We start from the raw sequence: 24,413 nt of genomic DNA on the forward strand, positions 1-24,413 counted from the left end.
GGGTGTCACTGGCCTATTGTTCAGATAAAGTTTGGAAAGCAAGGAATAATCCATTCAGGGCCCCTTACTGGGAACCTCTCTTAAATGTAAACTGGAGTAGATTGGAAAAGTAGAGAGGGGCACAAAAGAGCCAAAGGAATAGGTGTGGGCGGAATGAGAGACAAGAGTCAAATTCATACAAAGGCTCCTACTTCTATGATATTCACGTAGTGACCATAAGGTGTGCACGTGAAAAATGAAGAAAGCCAAGGAGCTTGCAGTGGAAGTGCGAAGCTTGCAACAGAACTGACCGCTTCATCTGTTTACACGGAGTGAATTGAGGACTCAGTAATTGAGGACAAAAAGCCCTCATTTGCCCTCTTCTGATGATGCCACAATTTTATTTTTATTTTATTATTGCTTTAAAAATCAAATAAGAAAAATAGGCCTTCTCTCCCTCTATCCTTCTGCATATATCTACATAATTACTAAGTTTTAGTCTTAATTCCCAAAGTATTTTACAAGTTAAATTACCATTCTAAAGAAAAAAACCCACAATGTTATTTGCACAATCCCTACTTCTATCTGGCTAATGATCCTGTAAGAATCACACTCACTTGCGCACACACACACACACACATGAAATCCCCCAGCTCATTTAAATTTCTTTTGTTTCCATGCACTGTAAATTCATGATAAAGTGTTATTACTGAATATTCGGCAGTCAGATTCACTAACTACACTTTGAATGTCAGTAAGAACGTACCGAGGGAAAATTCAATTATATAATTCCGTCACTTGGAATAATGATTTTCTTTGCTGGTCCTGTAAAGTCGTAGTTGATGCAAACTCACAAATATCACATTTATTTGTCTTAGCAGGAGGCAAGCACTGTGCTGTGATTAAAATGGCACCATGTTGCTTCTTACAGCATGAGTAATGGGTCTGAACTGCAAGAACAAAAAGTCTGCTACACCCATTAACTGTGGTAAAAATCCCCTTTTAATTGGGCAGGCAATTTCCATAGAAATGTATACAGTATGGTGCAATTACATGTAAGCGCGATTGCTATATCTTTACTGCTGACACTGGGAGATTCTTCACCTGCATCTTTCCTTTCAACTCCAAAACAGGGAAGAATGGGTTTAACTTGGATCTTCTTCTAAATGCACATGACATTTCCCAAACTTGAGCCTGTTAGAAATTCTGGGAAATTCTGCTGAATTCAGTGTGACCCTGCTTAACTTTACTTTATTGAGCAGTTTTCAAACTGGGATGACCATAGATTTATTGTTTTGTTTTGTCTTGCTTCATTATTTTTTTTCATTTCTGTTAGGAACAGTTAACAATGAAAACAATTTCAGTGAACAAGAATTCCTAATTTTTATTTTTACTAGCTGTCTCTATTGGTTGTATGGTTGCTGCGTGTTTAACTTTGTAATTTTATCCATGTTGAATTTTTACCCAAAATATGTTTCACATGGGTGACTACCAAAACATTTCCATTTGAACTTACTACATTTTCTTATGTATTACTGTAGCACAGCCAACACTGCATGTTTGTTAACAAAAAGAATATAGACGAATGAAAAAGCTTAAAGTTTGAGGACTGTATACTAAGATTTGTGTATGTCACAAGAATTTTGTTTCAGTCTGTCCACACTGCAGTTCACTAATAACAGAAACTTACCTCTCATGGCCATTTATCCAGGGAATCCAAGATCAGGGTGCCAGCAGAGTTGGGTTCTGACAGGAACCCTCTTGGACAGCAGATGGTACCTTCTCACCGTAACCTCACATGGTAGAAAGGGTCAGCTATCTCTGACTATCTTTTATAAGGTCACTGAACCTAACCATGAAGGATCTGCTCTCATTAACCTCAAAAAGCTCCCCACTATTCTTTTTTTTTTTTTTTTTTTTTTTGACAGGCAGAGTGGACAGTGAGAGAGAGAGACAGAGAGAAAGGTCTTCCTTTGCCGTTGGTTCACCCTCCAATGGCCACCCCGACCGGCGCGCTGCGGCCAGCGCACCGTGCTGATCCGATGGCAGTAGCCAGGTACTTATCCTGGTCTCCCATGGGGTGCAGGGCCCAAGCACCTGGGCCATCCTCCACTGCGCTCCCTGGCCACAGCAGAGAGTTGGCCTGGAAGAGGGGCAACCGGGACAGAATCCGGTGCCCTGACCAGGACTAGAACCCGGTGTGCCGGCGCCGCAAGGTGGAGGATTAACCTAGTGAGCCGCGGCGCCGGCCCCCACTATTCTTAAAACCAACACCTCACGGGTGAGGTTCTCACTCTTTGAATGGGGAAAGGGGTGATAAACATCCAGACTGTAACAAATGGAGCACCAATTATTTTAACAAACTCACCATCCAAGATGAAATACAAATCAATTCTAAGACAGACAAAATATACATTGCTAAGGTATTTTATGAATGTTTAACCTATGTACACAGTATATAAAGTACCAAGGTCACAAACATGAGTAAGATTCAACTCTACTTGAGTAATAAATATGGAGTACAGGCTATTATAATGTACTATATTAATTTCTATGGAAACTCCTACCTAATGTGTTAAATGTTAATCATGGAATTAACAAGGAATTATGGATTATCTGGGATAGGAATCACCTCACAAGTAAATACAGTGTCTAAGGAGCGAAGCAAGGTACATACACAGCATAGTGTCTACTTAAGAGAGCAAGAAAGCCAGAAAAAATAGTCATTGTGATCTAGGACATCTCCTGGGTATCCAATGACCTGATGTCACGATTAATTCCTCTGTGGCATTCCATCTAGATTGCTCCTTTGCAATAGGCATCCCTCAACTGCATTCACATGTACCCATAAAAAGCCAATACAACTCAACAGTAAAAGTACAAACAGCTCAACTGAAAAGTAGGCAAAGCATATGAATAGACATGTAACCAAGAAGGACATACAAACTGCCCATAAATGAATCTGTGGAAATATGCTCAACATTATGATTTATCAAATAAATGCAATTCACAACAACAATGTAACACCACCTGACAACTATTAGAATGATTAAAATAAAAAAAAAATCTAGCCAATAAAAAGTTGACAAAGATGCAGAGAAATAGAAACATCCGTGTACTGGTGGTGAAGAATATAAAATGTTGTGTTCATTTTGGGAAACAGTATGCTAGTTCCTTCAGTTTTGAAAACACAGAGTTATGTGACTCAGCAATTTCACTTCTGAGGATATCATCAAGAGAGTTGAAAATAGATGTCCACACAAAATGCTGTGCACTAATGTTTATGGTCAAAATGCCCATCAACTGATGAATGGGCAAACAAAATTCAATGAGCTCTTACTTGGCAATTAAAGAAATGAAGTTCTAACACATGCTAAAGTAGTGAACCTGAAAAACATTAGGTTTGTGAAGCACTCACTGATTATACTGCATGTTCTATAATTTCATTCATATGAGATGTCCTGAAAAGGGAAATCGAGAGACAGAGTACAAAGGCAGTTGTTTAGGGATGGAATGGCAGAGAGTGAGGAAGAACAGAAGGATGGGGGCTGGTGGCTAAGAGATACAAGACCTTTATTGAGGACACACAGTTATTCTAAACTTTTCTATAGCAAGATAGTCCTGCACGATGAGATGATTCTGAAGACCATTAAAATGCACATTTTAAATGCAAAATTGTATGATAAGTGAGTTATATCTTAATAAATGGTTTTTGTTTAAACATCAGGACAAAAATTATGTTTTCATTATACCTTTGTTAAATGAGTGAATATAAGAAAATTAATGTACATGTGAAAATCTCAAATGCTTTCAGGGCTTCCCACTTTAAAAACTTAGGTTTTAGGTTGGAGCTATTTGCCCTTAGGTACACTGTTCACCAAGTGGTTGTAGAGCTTTGGTCTTATAAGTATGAATGCCAGGTGTACTGTCTAGTGATTCCTTCCCAAAATGTACCAATACCAATGAGTCCACACTTTGCTATAGAAAATAACTGAAATGATTGCAGATAAATATATTAATGAATCAGAAAAATTCATAGAAAGTATAAACAATATCATGCTTTGCTCCCTAGTCTTTGAAAACTGGCAAGCAAAACTGATGATAACCATTGCTGACTTTGACTAAAACACTCCTGTCTAATTTAGTTTGAGTCTTATCAAGAGTCAAACTCCTTCTGGGAAAATAAGAGGCTCTGGTACTTCAGGAAACTCTGGCATGAAAATGCCCTTTTGGGCAGCTTTCCACTACCGTCAGCAGTTCTCCTCCTTCTAAGCCACAGATGGTCAATTCACCTTGCTTAGACTGTTAGGGCTAATTAAAATCATATCCTTAGATTGCCTTTTTAACACTCTATATTAGTCCATAGCCTCTGTCTTTCCCTCGGGGACCTCTCCTTCCTCCCTCATCTGTCAGAGAAAGAAAAAATTAGATTCATGACCATCTCAAGGATAAACGCAGAACACTATCACAATTGTACTTTCTAATGGAAGGGGAAAAAAATGCAGAGAGAGATCAGTACATAGTAGGCCTGCAAACAAATTTTGGTGTATTCTACCCCCAATTCAACTAGTATTTTTAAACCTGTAATAAGTGCCAATTATAATATTATTTTATTAATAACAGCCTGAAATTAAAAATGTATTCTTCTAATCCATATACACATTCAACAGAATCTTTTAAATATTACTTTGAACAAACTTTTGCAATCTCTTATGATAATTGCTATCTCCACTGAGGAAAGTAAAATAAGAAGTAGACATGGTGGGAAGAAGCACCAGCTAATAGGTGCTATTAATTTTTTGCTCGATTTAATTCTGCCTTATATTACACATCAGTGACATGTACGTGGGATCATATCTCTACCTGGAAAAACTCTTAACTAATTTCAGTATGATCCATTTGGTAATTTCATTGTGAATGGTAATCAACGTATACTTACCTAAGGCACTTTTTTCTGATTACGATCATTAAATGTGCATGTGTGTGGGGTGGGGTGTCTTTGAGAATAAGGGTAATTATGGATACACATGAAATTTAAGAACTGCTACTTAGGCAGCAGTACTGATGCTGTAAATTCCAAAGAAGTTCATTCAAATTAATAGCTACACATAGTAATATCATTACAAATATTATCTTAATACTTTTTATAATAACTACTTCCCATTTATGACTAAGTCTAAGCCTAAACCCAACTTGGTCAAGCAAACATATAGGAAAAGCCCAAACACCTAAATGCGAGGTGGGTGTGCCAACTACTTTCCAAACCCATAGTTGGATAAGTTCTCTACATGCTCAATTGTACATGCTGAGGAAACAGCAACTAATATCATGCATGCCTCAGTAAAAAAAAAAAAAAAAAAAAAAAAAAAAAAAAACTGTAAAACTTGGGTGGGCAGGGTTGGCATTGTGGCATAGAAGGTCAAGCCTTTGCCTGTAGTGCTGAGATCCTGGCTACTCCAATTTTGATCCAGCTCCTTGCTAAAGGCCTGGGAAACCTGCAGAAGATTGGCCAAGTATTTGGGCCCCTATAACTACATAGGAGACCTGGACAATGCTCCGGGCTTCCCCCTGGCCCAACCACGGCCATTACAGCCATTTGAGGAGTGAACCAGCAGATCAAAGATTGTCTCTCTCCTCTTTCTGTATCTATACCTTCAAGTAAATAAATCTTAGAAAACAACAACAAAAATGTGTGGTTTGTGAAGACAGACATGCTGTGTATAATAAATGATTTTTATACAGTATACTCAAGAATTGATTTTAAAAATTAAAAGCACAATTTCTTCATGGCTAATGATATATTTATGATTAAAATTAGGGTAATTTATCAATACAGAATATAAACTAAAATGCTTATACTTAGTAATTACTAAATAAGACATCAAAGAAAAATAAATTAGAGAGACATGAATAATCATATCTTAGAACCACACAACACCTATTAAAAAGAGAAATGAGTTGATTACTTATTTTAGATGGACACTTTCACACTCCTGGAAATCAAAGATTGTTGTGCTACCCATAAATAAACCATCTTGATAAAGCTTCTCCCTTGATGCTCATTTTTATATTTCTTTACTTTTAACTGACACTTTAAAAATTTATACACATTTATGGGGTACCATGTGGTGTTTATATACATGGATATGTGATGCAGTGTCTAATTAGGGTAAGCAAATTTATCAATTCAAACATTTAAGATTTCTTTAGGGTGAGAGAAATCCACAATCTCTTCAGTCCCACTATTTTGGATCAGAACTTCTGACTCCTAACTAACTGTTTTTGATTGGGTACTTGTTTGTTTTGAGGACTTCCTCTCAAACACTCAAGCAGATGTTTAAATTCTGATGCCATAATGGCTGATGGATTAAGAGGCAGAGACTTTATACAATTGTGGTGGCTAGGAGTTGGGCCTGGTGGGAGGTACCCTCAGGAGTGTTTCTCTTACAACAGCATTGCATACTTGGAGTTGCAGTTAGTGTGGCCTAAGTTTTTCTCTTTCTGCTTCCTGGCTTACCATCGGATTGTCCTCCACACCTGCTATGACCAACCTCCACACTAGCTGCTCTAGAAGGTTGCCTGCTCTTGATCTCTATCCTCCAAACTGTAAGCCGAAATACACCATTTCCCAAGAAGCTCCTATTACATATTTTAGTTAATGTAAACAGAAGTGTACTAACACAGAAACTTAATGATTGTTAATTAAACTTTCCCTACCCCTCCCTTCCCCCTATTCTCCCAACCTCTGGTAACCGTCATACTCTTAACTTTCCTGAGATCAGTACTTGTTCCCCACATATGAGTGAAACTGTGCAGTATTTTTCAATCTGTGATTGGCTTATCTCATATAACACAATGGCATCCAGTCCTATCCAGGTTGTTGCAAATGACAAGATTGCATTATTTTATGGCTGGAGAGCATTCCACTGTGTATATGTACCACATTTCAATTATCCCTTTATCAGTTGATGGACACCTATGTTGTTTCCAGTTCTTGGCTATTGTGAATGTTCTTGCCAACAAGGGAGTGCAGATGTCTAATTGATAGTGATTTCTTTTTCCTTGGATATATACACAGTAGTGGGATTGTGGGATCATACAGTAGTTCTGTTTTTCATTTTTTTGAGGAACTTTCATACTGTTGTCCACAAAGACTACACTAATTTATATTCCCACCAACCATGGGCAAGGGTTCCCTTTTGTCAACATCCTTGGCATCATTTACTATCTTTTGTCTTTTTGATAAAGCTAATCTAATAGAGATGACAATTTTTATTTTTCCAAATGCTTACTTATCATATATTTAAAACTCACTCTCTCGACAGATAAATAGATAGATAGATAGTTTTTTCTTGTGTGCTTGTTTGATTTTTGTATCAAGGTGTTGCTGATTTTCCAAAATGAGTTTGGAAGAATTCCCTCCTATTTGTCAAAAATTTAAGAAGAATTTGTTTATGTGCTCCCTTTGACTCTTAGTCCTTTCATTATGATCAATTGTGAACTGAAATTGATCACTTGGAATAGTGAGATGGCATTGGTACATGCCACCTTGATGGGATTGAATTGGAATCCCCTAGTATGTTTCTAACTCTACCATTTGGGGCAAGTCAGCTTGAGCATGTCCCAAATTGTACATCTCTTCCCTCTCTTATTCCCACTCTTATGTTTAACAGGGATCACATTTCAGTTAATTTTCAACACTTAAGAATAACTGTGTATTAATTACAGAATTAAACCAGTCATATTAAGTAGAACAGACAAAAAAAAAAAACTACTAAGAGGGATAATGTATTAAGTTGTTCATTAACAGTCAGGGCTATGCTGATCAAGTCACCGTTTCCCATAGTGTCCATTTCACTTCAACAGGTTTCCTTTTTGGTGTTCAGTCAGTTGTCACCGATCAGGGAGAACATATGGTATTTGTCCCTTTGGGACTGGCTTATTTCACTCAGCATGATGTGTTCCAGATTCGAAGGGAGCACATAAACAAGTCTAGTACCTGCTAACACTAACCGATAGAATAAATAAAGGGGAGAGTGATCCAACATGGGAAGTGAGATACTCAGCAGACTCATAGAATGGCAGATGTCCTAAATAGCACTCTGGCCTCAGAATCAGCCCTAAAGGCATTCGGATCTGGCTGAAAAGCCCATGAGAGTATTTCAGGCATGGAAAGCCAAGACACTCTGGAAAAAGATCTCTGTGAGTGAGATCCCAGTGGAAAGAACAGGTCTTCAAAGAAGGAGGTACCTTTCTCTGAAGGGAGGAGAGAAACTCTACTTTGACTATGACCTTGTCTAAATAAGATAAGAGTCGGAGAACTCAGAGGGCTTCCATAGCCTTGGAAACTCATGACTGGAGCATAGGGAGATTACTGATGCCATAAACAGGAGTGTCAATTTGTAAAGTCAACAACAGGAGTCACTGTGCACTTACTCCTCATGTAGGATCTCTGTCCTTAATGTGCTGTGCATTGAGACTTAATGCTATAATGAGTACTCAAACAATATATTTCACTTTGTGTTTCTATGGGGGTGCAAACTGTTGAAATCTTTACTTAATGCATACTAAACTGATCTTCTGTAAAAAAAAAAAAAAAAGAAAAGAAATTATCAATTCCCAACTTGACTCTCACTGGGATTAAACATGACAATAGTTCTGATCTGATTTCATCATAATTTAAAAAAATCATCTATTATTTTTCACTTTATGTTTCTGTGTGGGAGCAAACTGTTGAAATCTTTACTTAATGTATACTAAGCTGATCTTCTGTATATTAAGATAATTGAAAATGAATCTTGATGTGAATGGAACGGGAGAGGGAGTGGGAAAGGGGAGGGTTGTGGGTGGGAGGGACGGTATTGGGGGGAAGCCATTGTAATCCATAAGTCGTACTTTGGAAATTTATATTCATTAAATAAAAGTTAAAAAAAATTTAAGAAGAATTGATGTTAATTCTTCCTTAAAAGTTGGTAGAGTCAGGATTCAAGCCATCTGTTCCTAAGCAATTTTTAAAAATTTTATTTATTTGAAAGAGTTACAGACAGAGGTAGACACACAGAGATAGGTCTTCCATGCACTAGTTCACTTCCCCAAATGGGTGCAATGGTGGAAGCTGAGCCAATACGAAGCCAGGTGCTTCCTCCAAGTCTCTCACCTGTGTACATGGACCCAAGGACTTGGGTCATCCTATGCTGCTTTCCCAGGTGCATTAGCAGGGAGCTGGATCAGAAGTAGAACAGCTAGGACTCGAACCGGCACCCATATGAGATACCAGTGCTGCAGGCTGGGGCTTTAACCTGCTGTGCCACAGCACTGGCCCCCTCCGAGCAATCTCTGATAGGAAAATTTTTGCTATTGATTCAGTATTACTACTTATTACTGATATGCTTAAGTATTCTATTCCATCATTCAATTTTGGTAAGACGTAAAACTGATCAAACAGTATAATGTACACAAGAACCATTTCTGTGATTATGTTAGGCTGCTTAACCTATCATAAAAGAATATGACAGAGTGGGTAACTTGGTCAATAGAAATTTATTTCCTCCTCTGAAGTCTGGAAAGTCCAAGAGCAAAGTGCTAGTAGGATTGCTTTCTACTTTCTACTCTACAGAGGCCTCTGTCTTTGGCTTGTAGACAAAGTCTTCTTGTGTCCTTACCTGGTCTTTTCTTGGTATGCAAGCCTGGAGAGAAAGTGCTCTAGTATCTCTTCCTATTCTTTTACAGAATGCCATTCCTATTGGATAAAACTGCCCCACACCTAGGACATCATTTAACCTTACTCACCTCCTTAGGACCCTATCTCTAAACACAGGCACATCAGATGCCAGAGCTGCACAGCTCAGTCTGTAACAGTGCTCTATGAAAAAAACATGAGTGGCTTGAGAAAGCTTATAAAATGTTTTTGTAGAAAGTTAGATAACTTATGTTTCATGTATATTAAATCACATTCCTTATGCTTAAAATTCAGATGAGCCAGGGAGCAAGTGACTAAGAGGAAGAAGACATGGCTTCTCTGTTTCAGGGTTTCCGTATCTAGCTAAGAAGGAAGTCAGACAGCATGTGGGAAGCACTGGAGAACATGAAAGCACAAAATGCTTCCCAAATGGGTACCTTTGTTCTGCCACAATCATTGTTTTTTTAATGCTTATAGAGATCACTTCCAAAAAGTAAACATGTTTATATATCGTTAGGACATTGTCATATTGATTTTTCCACGCTTCATGAGAATTATGTAGGAACAAGTTGTTGCTTTAGACGTTTATATAGGTGGAAAAAAGAGGTACATAGAGAGTGTATTGTATGCTTTAATAACTGGCATTCTGTTTTGGTTTGCCTGCTCAATCTTTACAATCAGACTTTAGGATTCTCATGAGGGCTGAGGGAGCGTGCTATATTCCTGTATTTCTCAGAGCATACAAAACTATACTAGACAGCGTGTTATATTTCTTTATTTCTCACAGTGTCAAAAACTCTACCTTGCTAATCTGAATTCTTAACAACCAGTTCTCACACCCAGTCACCAAGTCCTAAGAATTACCATCTTTCCACAAATGAACAAATTCAAGGTTAGAAGATTACCTAACTAACCAAGATGAAACAGGCAGTAAGCCAAAATTCAAAAAAATATATATTTCCATACTGTCCCAGTGAACTCAAGACAAAATATCACCTTATTAGCAAAATACTCAGGGCCTATACCAATTTTCTAATTCAGCATAAGATTTCTCCATCTCCACAAATTCAGTCACATCACCTTTATTACTCTTCCACCATCCTAAGCTTATCTCCAAACCCTAGCACACTTGATTCCATCTGCCCAGAATGTTCTTTCCCCAATCTCCCAATTCATTCCCTAATACATATCCTCTAATCTTGTGAAACCTTGAATTCAGGGGCCCTCACTTTTTTCTTTCACAATCGTTCCTTGTTTTTTTTTTTTTTTAGTCACTGCCTGCTTTGTGTCTTTGAAGACTGGACATACATTATTGCTTTCTTCCCCTACAGATACTTAGTACACAAATTACTCAGTATTTGCTGGTGGCTCAGTACTGACACTGTGGTGGCTCAGTTGTATATCTGGAGCTAGTGACTGTAATTCATTAGCTCACTATATATCCAAACCTACTTGTTATTATTAAAATATACTTCAGCAGACACTGTGCTATCAATGTGTACTTTTTTCAACCCAAGCATTAAAAACTAAGATTTTGACAGGAATGTTTAATTTCTCACATATATTTTAATCAACTCTCTTTGTAGTTCACTTTTAAGATGTTTTTTAAATTTCTAAATAGTTTGATCTATAATGTATTTGCATAGGCAGTACTTTAGTGGTTAAAATAACCATATACATTTGAAAACATATGGGAGGGGCTGGCGCTGTGGCGCACTAGGTTAATCCTCCACCTGCAGTGCCAGCATCCCATATGGGTGCCGGTTCTAGTCCCAGCTGCTCCTCTTTCAATCCAGCTCTTTGCTGTGGCCTGGGAAAGTAGTACAAGATGGCCCAAGTCCTTGGGCCCCTTCACCCACATAGGAGACCTGGAAAGAAGCTCCTGGCTCTGGATCAGCACAGCTCCGGTCGTTGCGGCCACGTGGGGAGTGAACCAGCAGATGGAAAACTTTTCCCTCTGTCTCTCCCTCTCATGGTCTGTAACTCTAACTCTCAAATAAATAAATCAAATCTTAAAAAGATATGGGAACAAGCCTTAAGGAGAAGTTTTCTCAGAAAATTAAGCATGTGTGTGCGTATGCTATATATATTCTGTATAGGAATGCACACACAGACCTATATATACAGGTACTCAAAATATTCATGGAAAAACTTGGAAAGTTCATTTTGGCAAAAGAAATTGAAATCTATGCATAGTTTTTTTATCATATCTATTTTTCATGAATTTTTTGAAGACCCCTTATACATGAACATAATACAGATATTAAAATGTAATTGAATCTGAGTCCACTGTCATCAGAATTAAACAACATGTGTGTAAGGTGAACATGTTCAGGTGTACAGAGAGCCCTACTTAATACTTTGCTAGAGGGTGACTAACAGGTCCTTGCTTTGCTCCTGCAGGGAAAAGACTCACGTGTGGCCTACACCTGCACACCTCACATAGCTGGTCACACAGAGGCTTTCTAGCGAGAACTCTAAACCCAATCACAATGTGAAGTGGCATCTGCCATTCATGATGAAGACACTGAGAACGCAAATTTTGTTTTGAGTTTTCAAATTGATGCAAAGAGCTGACCTAGCATACTCACGTGTGTCCCAGAAACCCCGTTTGGCCAACCCTAGCCAACATCTCTCTAGAATTTTGAACACGCACGTAATGGAGAAAATCTACAGAGACACACAGGTAAACTTTTAATACTTACTGTTTACATAGATGTAGACCTCTTTAAAGGAAATTTGAGAATCCATTCTGGAATGTCCAAGACTACTTTCTGGGTGGATGTTTTGCACAGCCATTACAACACTGCTTGGGACACCTGCAATCACTCTGAGTACCTGGTTCAAAGTCTCACTACGCTGCTTTCTGCTCATGTGCCCTCTGGGAGGTAACAGATGATAGCTTCTTGCAACCAACTTGGCAAACCCTGACTGAGTTCTAGGCTTCTGGCTTCAGCCTGGCATAAGCCTGTCTGTTGTAGACTAACTCAGTGGATGGAAGATTCCACCCTTTCAAATAAAATGAAATAAATATTTACATATTTTAAATTTTTAAATGTTCTCACCCACGACAGACATAATTCCTTCTCCCTGAAGAGCACTTCCTGTGTGAGTTCTCCACCCACCTCCTTTGCTGTAAGGATGTAAAGTGTTTAGGGCTCTTCCACAGTTAGGCCCTTTCTTGGCTGAAGATTAAACATCTTTTTAAGGAATATATTTCTCCATTGATCCAGGCACTGGATCAATCTGCAGCTAAGGCAGTAGCAGCTCTCCTGAATGCCTACCAAGTGTTCTTTTGCTGTGGATATATTGAAGTGAATTTGCTTAAGAGTTGAGATGGGTAATTGGATGGAGAATGGATGGATATATGCTTTGAATTAGAGTCATATTGTAATTCTTGATCCAGAAAGCTGAATACTTTGAAAATATGAACTGACAGAAATATTGTTTGCTAGGCTTTTTTAAAATTAGGTTTAATAAATAATCATGGCATTAGATGCTTAAAATATAGGCTGCGGCATTATTCAGGGAGCCTCCCTCTTCCTCCTCATCTCCAGAATCCCTCCTGTTGCTGTTGCTTCAGGATCTGTCTTACAGGAGAGAGGAAACATAATTTCTTTATATATTCACATATTCCAGCATACATGCACTATGTAAAACATCTCACACAGAAGCATCAGTGGGAATTAATTTTATAAATTTGTAACCATACTATAAGCAGGGCTTCAAACTCTGTAGCCTTCTCAGAACTTGATGGAATGCTTTCACCCAACCGATGTTCACTGATACCTCACTGAAGGTCATTCTAACATGTCAGAAACATTACCATTAGTGGTTATTATTAGGAAAGTTATTTTATGCTTATTTTATTCATTTTAAATAAGGTTTCCCTTAATCTTGTCTAATATATAGTGGTCCAACTGATTTAATAATTTTCAAACTTTAAATGTTCATTTTCTAAGAAAACAAAGTAAATACCAGACTTCAAATTGCATTTAATGTGAATCAACTCTTTGAAATTACCAAGGAGAGTAACAGCATTTCTCTGCATTTTGTTCTGTATAAAATTATATTCTACTTGAAAAGTCTGTGAGGTCATGAAAGTTCACATTCAAAGCTAGTCTAAGTATAAGAAAAGACCACAAGTTGAAAGGCAGAAGCGAATCTGATAAAATGCATGATTAAAATTTTATTATAAGCCCAAGCTTGGCTTTCTCATGGTATTTTATCTTATGAAGAATATAACTATGCTTAAATTTTTAAAATTATAAAAAATAAATTTAAATAGCTTTGATGAGATTATTTTTCTCCATCTCCTTTAAAAAAGGAAATAAATTATATTTTCCATATAAATTCAGTTAGGTAAAATAATGCTAAATGCATATCAAAATAATTAACTATATCAAAGGTTTCAATAGATCAATATTCTATTTTAGAGCCTGGGTAAAATAGTTAAAACAATATTATACCTACCTCCTGAAATACAACAAGTTTTCAACAGTAGGTAGAAATCATACAAGGTATGAGAGACATTTTTAAAAAGATTTATTTATTTATTTGAAAGGCAGAGTTACAGAGAGACAGGGAGAGAAAGGAAGAGAGAGGAAGCCTCCATTTATTGCTTCACTCCCCAGATGGCCACAATAGCCAGCTCTTGTCCAAGCCAGCCAGAAGCTTCATCTGGGCCTCTGGAGTGGGTGTAGGTATAGGGGCCCAAACATTCCCAGCACAAAGCTGGATTGGAAGTGGAACAGCCAGGATATGAACTGGTGCCCATATGGGATACTGATAACACAGGCAGAGGCCTTACCTACTCCACCACAATGCTGGCTCTTGAAAGACCTTTAAAATAAACACCCATTTGCCAGGACGATTCATTTACAAAACAAATGAAAAGACAGACATCAGGTCTACCAAAACCCAAAATCTAAACATAACTCTAATTTTTAAAAAATTAACAATGCTTCTAATTTACACATTCAACATGTAATCTATGTCTAGATTTTAAGAAATAAGTCGATTCATTTCAAACAAAAATGTAAGTCTATTTGTCTCGCATCCAGCAGCCTTAAGATAAAAAACTAGGTAAAGTATATAGTGTGTGTGTATTTCTGTAAAGTCCAGTTCCATGGGTTAGTCATTGTGTTATATGTCAGCTCCATCTTCTATTTCTTCTTTAAGTATATTTTTTAAAGATTTATTTTATTTATTTGAAAAGCAGTATAAGGGGAAGGGAGAGAGTGAGGGAGGCAGGGAGGAAGAGAAGATTACATCTTCCCTCCATGGGTTTACTCTCCAAATGGCTGCAAAGATTAGGGCTGGGCCAGGCCAAAGCCAAGAGCCAGAATCTCCATTCAGGTTCCCCATGTCGGGTGGCAGAGACCCAAGCATTTGGGTTACCTTCTTCTGCTTTCCCAGGTGCATTAGCAGGGAGCTGGACTGTAAACAGTGCAGCAGGAACTCAAACTAATGTTCCACTATGATATGCTGGCTGCAGCTTAACTCACTGTACCACAACATCAGTCCCTCAATATTTTTTCCAAGTTTACTTTATATTTCTCTCCTTTAACCATAAGCATGTTCAATTCCTACATCTTTGCATTTATTTTAATGATTATACAAATGCTACATAGCTAATAAAACTAATAAGCTGCAGTTAAACAGTGAGCGATATCTTACACCAGGTATACTTTTCACCTGCCTTTTTGTCCAACCTAATCCTTAAAGAACAGTATTAATCCTTACTGCCTTGTTTTCTTACCAACCATTCTCTCTGATACCTCAGAGTTGTCATAGATATTCCCACATCTTTATGAAAGTGACCACAATTATTAGCGGAACTGAAATTTCAGAATCATCTTAGAATCATTTTATACCTGCCTCTTTTATACCTTTTTCAGAAAAAGAGGAAGAAAGAAGTGTGTGAATTAGGCAGCCAGTAGAGGATAGTCATGGGCCCATTGGGTCAGACTGCATTGCCTGAACCCTAGATCCTTCCTGGGGACAACCACTTGTCTTTCTATGCCAACATGCCCTCACTTGTAAACCAGGGTTGCTAGTAGCACCAAGCACTGAATGGAGATGGTGCATGCTTCTTCTTCAATACTGGTGTTTTCTTTCAAGGAACAGGTTGTCCCTCTAGGGTAAAACTACCAACCTCACCAATCCGCCCAATAATCACCTATTGCTGGACAGTTCAAGGTGTATGGGGAGTCTGGATCAGGATAAATGACACAATGATTTAATCAAATTGGAAGTTTCTTTCACTTTTGCCCTTTCTTAGGTAAATATTTATGTTTTCATTGAATGACAAGCAACTCCATTGTCCAACCCAGCATATGCATCTATCAACAGATGAAAGTGTTATCTGAAAAAGCTTTAAAACTAGAAAGCAAAAAGGATAGCATAATATTAAGACATTGGTTACAAGATAGAGCTAGCATATGATACACTTCCATTTCTAAATAACTTTTAAATACATTTACATTTTCTTGGAAACAAATATTCCAGAGGGAAAAAAATCCAAAGATTAGTAATCAATGTTTTGTTATTGTTACAGGAAAAAGCGATTGAAACACCAATGTTAAGCTACTTTCTCCGATCTACAGAACTCAAAAAAAAAAAAAAAAAGGCTTCAATGAAATCCAGAGTAAACAGCAAAATAGGTATTTGCTTGAGTATCCACCATATATAAGAATTAATTTGAAAGGATACCTTTGTCAACCTGCCCTTCTGAATAATATGTATGATCCACCCTCCTTAATTCTTTAAATTATATTGCTTCCATGCAAGTTTTCCTTAGATGAATTTGATTTTGATGGCTTACATTCAACACAACGCCTACAGTATTTCCATGTTAATAAAACAGTCTTAGCAACACACTGAATTTAATGTCAGAGACCTTGTCATCTCAAATAACATCTTCCTTTCCATTCAAGTGCATATGCATTGTACAATTTCTTTCATTTTTTTCTTCATTTATTTTCCTCAGGTATGGTATTTTGAAACCTCACATTTGTTATTCAACACATCTATTGAAGAATACTTGGTACTTTCCAATTGCATCACTAGAATTATTAAACAGTCATAAATCCAGATTTAAGCAATAAGTATGTATTCAAATACTGTATTTAACTTCTATACAATTAACTAAAGTAGAGAAGGGCATGTGTAGAGTGCTGGGCTTTGAAGTTTCCCATTAATATACCTAGGAAGCAATCAGTGGTAAGCATTTAAGGTGTGGTGGTGACATATTTTGAAGGGCACAATGCAAACTCATCGCCAGACATTAACTTACCCAGGACTGTGAGCTCTGCAGAGGCACTAATGTTCTCATTTTTATACGTGACAACACAGGTGTAAGTTCCACTGTCATCATCTGTCACGTTGGAGATAAGCAAGTTACTTCCACCCAATAAAGAATACTTTTTAGACCTGTAAGATATAAGGAATCAGAGAGTAAATTAATATATGTAGATCAGGAGAAAAACTCAAGAGGGTTAAATGATTTTCACTAAAGCTCAAATTATAAAATTGGGGAAAACCATATATCATACATACTTGATATCACCTCACTTAATGATAAAAAATTAATTTAAGGTAAGTTACTCCTATGGGAATGCTATGTGTAGTGACTGAAGAAATAAAGTAGATTAAACTCAGAATTAACTTCAGTTAATTTATTTAGTTAGTGATGAAAAACAACTTGCAGATAATGTAGTCCAAGTTTCTCATTTTGGATTTGAGATTAGGGTCCACAGAAGCGGTTCTCCAGGGTGGAAGTCAGTGGCCTGTGTCCTGACACACAATTTAGTGATTTTTGTAAACCATATTTCATACTACACCCAAGTGTGTCTGGGTATATATGCAGACAATGCATTTTCCCATTTGGTAGCTATAACTGGAATTCTTGTGTTTTATTTTTCTCAAGAAATATTGTGAAACTGTATTATGTACCATTATTATCTAAATAAATGTTTAAGGTATACAACTTTTAAAAAATATCTTATAATATATACAGCTATTTCATCATGGAAAAATAAATGTGCTAGAAAGAAATCTACCAGTCCCCAAAATCAATGAAATTAATTTCTTAAGATCTATTTAATCAAAATGTTTCAGACTAAGTATTCCACTCTCTAAAGGATTTACTTGCTAACTGTACTTTATTGTTATTATTCCAGAAGTCAAGGCCAGCCAGGTTCTCGTGCCTTATCTTCAAATTTTACTATAGCTCAGATACTCAGAGATATAACTGGAGGTAAAAAAAAATGTGCAACCTTTAAATGACATTGTTATATATTTGAACTCAGAGAACTGTGATTTCATCTCCCCCGGCTTTATTAGAGTATAATTGACAAATAAAAATGAATATATTTATGTTTGTATAATGTGATGTTTTATGTATACAGTGTGATACATGTAGATACTATGCAGTACGAAATGATTACCCATGAAGTTCATTTACCGATCTGCCCCTTCACATAGTAATCCTGTGTGTGTGTGTGTGTGTGTGTGTGTGTGTGTGTGTGTGGAGAACATTTAAGATCTATCCTGTCCATACCATTTACTTAGGCTGAGATCCTCCAAAATATCTTTGCTGATGAATCTTTGGGCAGGATCATGTCAACAGATTCCCAACTTTCTCAATTTCCTTTAATAATTGATATTACTTTGATTTGTGTTTGCTGTTTTTACGTTTCTTGTCTCCCCCCTTGTCTCATTGGCTAAACATCTTTCATACGCTCTATCATGTCAAGGAATGTGGAAAAATATTCAATAATTAGAAAAATCCTAGTATATGTAGGCATTTCTGTCAAATTTAAGGAAGATAAATAGTACTGCACACAATTGAAAGTGCCGACCGTGTATTACCTGAGTTGGATGACTTCCTCGCCTCGTAACCAGGTAAAACTTGGCGGAGGATAGCCAGAAACGCAGCACTCCAGGACCGCCTCTTGTCCTTCAACGGCTACTACATTGGAGGGTCTCTGTAGAAAATACAGCTGCCTGTGCAGTCCCGGATCTATGGAAAGAAAACATAGGATTGTATCTTTTACGAAAAAATTGCAAAGATTAATAATGCAGCCTGAACTTTTTTTTTTTTCTAACCAGAAAAAGATGAAAGATGCTTGAGAGGAAAGAAAATTGAAAAGGCACCAATGAAACTTATAAATAAACTCTAAAAAAGTTTTTTACATCCCCAGTTTCTAAGATTATGATATCAGGATATTCTTATCTGGTGACAGCAACATGGTGTAAGACATAGGACATCAGAGTGAAGCTACAGTTCACTCTCCTAAGCTATATGCTGTATTTATCTATCATTATTAGAGAACAAGGCAATATTAAAAGGCACTTCAAAAACCCCATGGACAAATGGACTTAATGTTGATTTTTTTTATTTAGTAAATATAAATTTCCAAAGTACAGTTTATGGATTACATTGGCTTCCCCCCACCCCCAATAATTTCCCTCCCACATGCACCCCTCCCATCTCCTGCTCCATCTCCCATTCCATTCACATCAAGATTCATTTTCAATTATCTTTATATACAGAAGATCTATTCAGTATATATTAAGTAAGGATTTCATCAGTTTGCACCCACACAGAAACACAAAGTGTAAAAACACTGTTTCAGTACTAGTTATAGCATTACTTCACATTGGACAACTCATTAGGGACAGATCCCACATGAGGAGTAAGTACACAGTGACTCCTGTTGTGGACTTAACAAATTGACACTATTGTTTATGGTGTCAGTGATCTCCCTAGGCTCTAGTCATGAGTTGCCAAGGCTATGGAAGCCTTTTGAGTTCGCCGATTTCAATCTTATTCCGACAGGGTCATAGTCAAAGTGGAAGTTCTCTCCTCCCTTCAGAGAAAGGTACCTCCTTCTTTGATGGCTCCATTCTTTCCACTGGGATCTCACTCGCAGAGATCTTTCATTTAGGTCTTCCTTTTTTTTTTCCCCCTAGAGTGTCTTGGCTTTCCATGCCTAAAATACTCTAATGGGCTCTTCAGCCAGATCCAAATGCCTTAGGGGCTGATTCTGAGGCCAGAGTGCTATTTAGGACATCTGCCATTCTATGAGTCTGCTGTGTATCCTGCTTCCCATGTTGGATCGTTCTCTCTTTTTGATTCTATCAGTTAGTATTAGCAGACACTAGTCTTGTTTGTGTGATCCCTTTGATTCTTAGACCTATCAGTGTGATCAATTGTGAACTGAAGTAGATCACTTGGACTAGTGAGATGGCATTGGTACATGCCACCTTGATGGGATTGTATTGGAATCCCCAGGCACTTTTCTAACTCCACCATTTGGGGCAAGTCCGATTGAGCATGTCCCAAATTGTACATCTCCTCCCTCTCTTATTCCCATTCTTATATTTAACAGGGATAACTTTTCAGTTAAAATTTAAACACCTAAGAATAACTGTGTGTTAATTACAGAGTTCAACCAATAGTACTAGAACAAAAAAAAAATACTAAAATGGATAAAGTATTACATTGTACATCAACGGTCAGGGCAAGTGCTGATCAAGTCACTGTTTCTCATAGTGTCCATTTCACTTCAACAGTTTCCCCTTTGGTGCTCAGTTAGTTGCCGCCAAAGAGGAAGAACATATGATATTTGTCCCATTGGGATTGGCTTAATTCACTCAGCATAATGTTTTCCAAATTCTTCCATTTTGTTGCAAATGACCGGATTTCATTGTTTTTGACTGCTGTATAGTATTCTATAGAGTACATGTCCCATAATTTCTTTATCCAGTCTACTGTTGATGGGCATTTGGGTTGGTTTCAGGTCTTAGCTATTGTGAATTGAGCTGCAATAAACATTAATGTGCAGACAGCTTTTTTCTTCAGAATTTACCCAAAGGAAATTAAATTGGCAAGGAGTGGGATGGCTGGGTTGTATGGTAGGGTTATATTCAGGTTTCTGAGGAATCTCCAGACTGACTTCCATAGTGGCTTAACCAGTTTGCATTCCCACCAACAGTGGGTTAGTGTCCCTTTTTCCCCACATCCTCGCCAGCATCTATTGTTGGTAGATTTCTGAATGTGAGCCATTCTAACTGGGGTGAGGTGAAACCTCATTGTGGTTTTGATTTGCATTTCCCTGATTGCTAGTGATCTGGAACATTTTTTCATGTGTCTGTTGGCCCTTTGGATTTCCTCTTTTGAAAAATGTCTATTGAGGTCCTTGGCCCATCTCTTAAGTGGGTTGTTTGTTTTGTTATTGTGGAGTTTCTTGATCTCTTTGTAGATTCTGGTTATCAACCCTTTATCTGTTGCAAAGTTTGCAAATATTTTTTCCCATTCTGTCAGTTGCCTCTTTACTTTCCTGACTGTTTCTTTTGCAGTACAGAAACTTCTCAATTTGATGCAATCCCAAATGTTAATTTTGGCTTTGACTGCCTGTGCTTCTGGGGTCTTTTCCAAGAAGTATTTGCCAGTACCTATATCTTGCAGGGTTTCTCCAATGCTCTCTAATAATTTGATGGTGTCAGGTCGTAGATTTAAGTCTTTAATCCACGTTGAGTGAATTTTTGTGTAAGATGAAAGGTACGGGTCTTGCTTCATGGTTCTGCACGTGGAAATCCAATTTTCCCAGCACCATTTATTGAATAGACTGTCCTTACTCCAGGGATTGGTTTTGGATCCTTGATCAAACATAAGTTGGCTGTAGATGTTTGGATTGATTTCTGGTGTTTCTATTCTGTTCCATTGGTCTATCCATCTGTTTCTGTACCAGTATCATGCTGTTTTGATAACTGCCCTGTAGTATGTCCTGAAATCTGGTATTGTGATGCCTTCGGCTTTGTTTTTGTTGTACAAGATTGCTTTAGCTATTCGAGGTCTCCTGTGTCTCCATATGAATTTCAGCATCATTTTTTCCAGATCTGAGAAGACGGTCTTCGGTATCTTGATTGGGATTGCATTGAATCTGTAAATTGCTTTTGGGAGAATGGACATTTTGATGATATTAATTCTTCCAATCCATGAGCATGGAAGATTTTTCCATTTTTTGGTATCCTCTTCTATTTCTTTCTTAAAGATCTCTATGATGGAAATTACAAAACCTTAAACGTCCTTGGTTAAGTTTATTCCAGTGTATTTGTTTTTGTAGCTATTGCGAATGGGATTGATCTTAGAAGTTCTTCCTCAGCTGTGGCATTGCCTGTGTATACAAAGGCTGTTGATTTTTGTGCATTGATTTTATATCCTGCTACTTTGCCAAACTCTTCTGAGTTCCAAGTCTCTTAAGTAGAGTTCTTTGGGTCCCCTAAATAAAGAATCATATCATCTGCAAAGAGGGATAGTTTGAGTTCTTCCTTCCCAATTTGTATCCCTTTAATTTCTTTTTCTTGTCTGATGGCTCTGGCTAAAACTTCCAGAACAATATTGAATAGCAGTGGTGAGAGTGGGCATCCCTGTCTGGTACCAGATCTAGGTGGAAATGCTTCCAACTTTTCCCCATTCAATAGAAGAAATCAAAAGAGAAATCAAAAACTTTCTGGAAGTAAATGAGGATAACAGCACAACATACCAAACTTACAGGATACAGCATAATCAGTGTTAAGAGGAAAGTTTGTATCAATAGGTGCCTACATCAAGAAATTGGAAAGGCACCAAGTAGATGAGCTTTCAACACATCTCAAGGATCTAGAAAAACTGCAGCAAACAAGACCCAAATCTAGTAGGAGAAGAGAATTAAAATCAGAGAAGAAATCAACAGGATTGAATCCCAGAAATCATTACAAAAAATCAGCCAAACAAGGAGCTGGTTTTTTGAAAAAATAAACAAAACTAACTAAAAAAAGAAAAGACCCAAACCAGTAAAATCAGAGATGAAAAAGGAAACGTAACAACAGACACCACAGAAATAAAAAGAATCATCAGAAATTACTACAAGGACTTGTATGCCAGCAAACAGGGAAACCTATCAGAAATGGATAGATCCCTGGACACATGCAACCTACCTAAATTGAACCAGGAAGACACAGAAAACCTAAACAGACACATAACTGAGACAGAAATTGAAACAGTAATAAAGGCCCTCCCAACAAAGAAAAGCCCAGGACCAGATGAATTCACTGCTGAATTCTACCAGACATTTAAAGAAGAACTAACTACAATTCTTCTCAAACTATTCAGAACAATCGAAAAAGAGGGAATCCTCCCAAATTCTTTCTATGAAGTCAGCATCACCTTAATTCCTAAGCTGGAAAAAGATGCAGCATTGAAAGAGAATTACAGACCAATATCCCTGATGAACATAGATGCAAAAATCCTCAATTAATGTTGATTTTGATATAAAAACTTGAACTTCATGTACAGTTTTTTATAAGATGTATTTTATGAACTCTTTGAAGATCTCTGTGTGCATACATTTCAAACTTTTTACACCAAGCTTTAATTACATATTTCATGAACTTATTGAAGAACCTTCTCAATAATTTTTAAATGTCATCATCCAAGGTTTGTGATACATTCAGTTTGCCTACTGCCAACATCTATTCCAGTTTCTTCTGATTTGCTTATTGCTTCTGTGGTGTGATGAATACAACAAACCAACACATTAGACTTGTGCTGAATACCTCATAGGTACCAAGGATGAAACAAATGTCAGTACTGAAAAATACCTGCCTTCTTTGAAAAAGTATTACATCTGTATAACTAAAGTTTTTTTATGATATGTGTAAGCCACATATTTTTAAATTTTATAGTGACATTCCAGAGTGAGTTTCCCCTAGAGCTGAGACAATGGGTCAATGAGGTGTTCACTATCCTTCTACTTCACTTGATATGTTTCTGTTTCTGTGTATTACTTAGTATTACACATTTTTACTAGCAAATAATTGAAACAATGTCTGTACCACCTAAAAACTCATTTGATCCAAAGTCACTAAGATTATAGCAAATGGAATAAGCAAAAAAAATTCACAATATGGTGTTTTTAAGATTTATTCATTTATTTATTCAAAAGGCAGAGTTGCAGAGAAAGGTAGAGAAAGATGGAAGGAGAAAGGGCATCTATTTGCTGGTGCACCACCACCCACACATGGCCACAGTGACAAGGGCTGTGCCAGGCTGAAGCTGGGAACATGGAATTGCATCCAAGTTTCCCAGGTGGGTAGCAGAGGCCCAACTACTTGGATCACCTTCTGCTGCCTTCCCAGGCCTATTAGCAGGGAGCTGGATCTGCAGTGGAGCAGCCAGCACTCAAACCTGCCTCACAGGCAGCAGATTAACCCACTGTGCCACAACACTGGCCCCGTCAGTGTGGTATTTTTACTTTTTATTTATTTAACTCTTTATTTGATAGAGCATTAAGCCTTTGACAATACTGTAAATTACAAGTATGTTATCTCAAAATAAAAATAACAAAAAAAAAACTTACAAAATACTAAGCACAGAATCTAACACTCAGGAAATGCCTTTGAGAATAAAGAAATTCTCTTACTCCATCCTATATAAACCCCACTGGCAATGCCCAGGGACAAAGCCAGTCTTATATTTAGGTAGATTAGGAGGAGATCCACCTACCCATGGCCATATCCTTGCTTGTTGACCAAATTTTTATCCTCTTATTTAACATAAAAAGGTTCTCTTTAAGTTCCATTTAACTTTAAGAAGGTTCAAGTCAGTCCAGTTTCAATCTAATGCACTGAACTGAATTACTCTATAACCTGTCATTTTATAAACTCCAAGCAAAATATTGATGCAAAGAAATTGAAATAGTGAAAT

At 37.3% G+C, this 24,413-nt stretch overlaps 1 protein-coding gene across 2 annotated transcripts in view; it reads right to left on the reverse strand.

Annotated features, from left to right (window-relative positions):
* The window catches only part of DCC (DCC netrin 1 receptor), a 1,216,740-nt gene that overhangs the window by 599,656 nt on the left and 592,671 nt on the right, over window positions 1–24,413 (reverse strand). For both annotated transcript variants that reach the window (XM_051851212.2, XM_051851210.2), the window contains exons 4-5: window positions 18,533–18,683; window positions 16,956–17,092 (exon numbers count right to left, since the gene is read on the reverse strand). In XM_051851212.2, coding sequence (XP_051707172.1) covers window positions 16,956–17,092; window positions 18,533–18,683 — 288 coding nt within the window. The remainder of the gene's footprint in view (window positions 1–16,955; window positions 17,093–18,532; window positions 18,684–24,413) is intronic.

This window comes from Oryctolagus cuniculus, chromosome 10, assembly GCF_964237555.1.
Source record: "Oryctolagus cuniculus chromosome 10, mOryCun1.1, whole genome shotgun sequence".
Taxonomy (NCBI): domain Eukaryota; kingdom Metazoa; phylum Chordata; class Mammalia; order Lagomorpha; family Leporidae; genus Oryctolagus; species Oryctolagus cuniculus.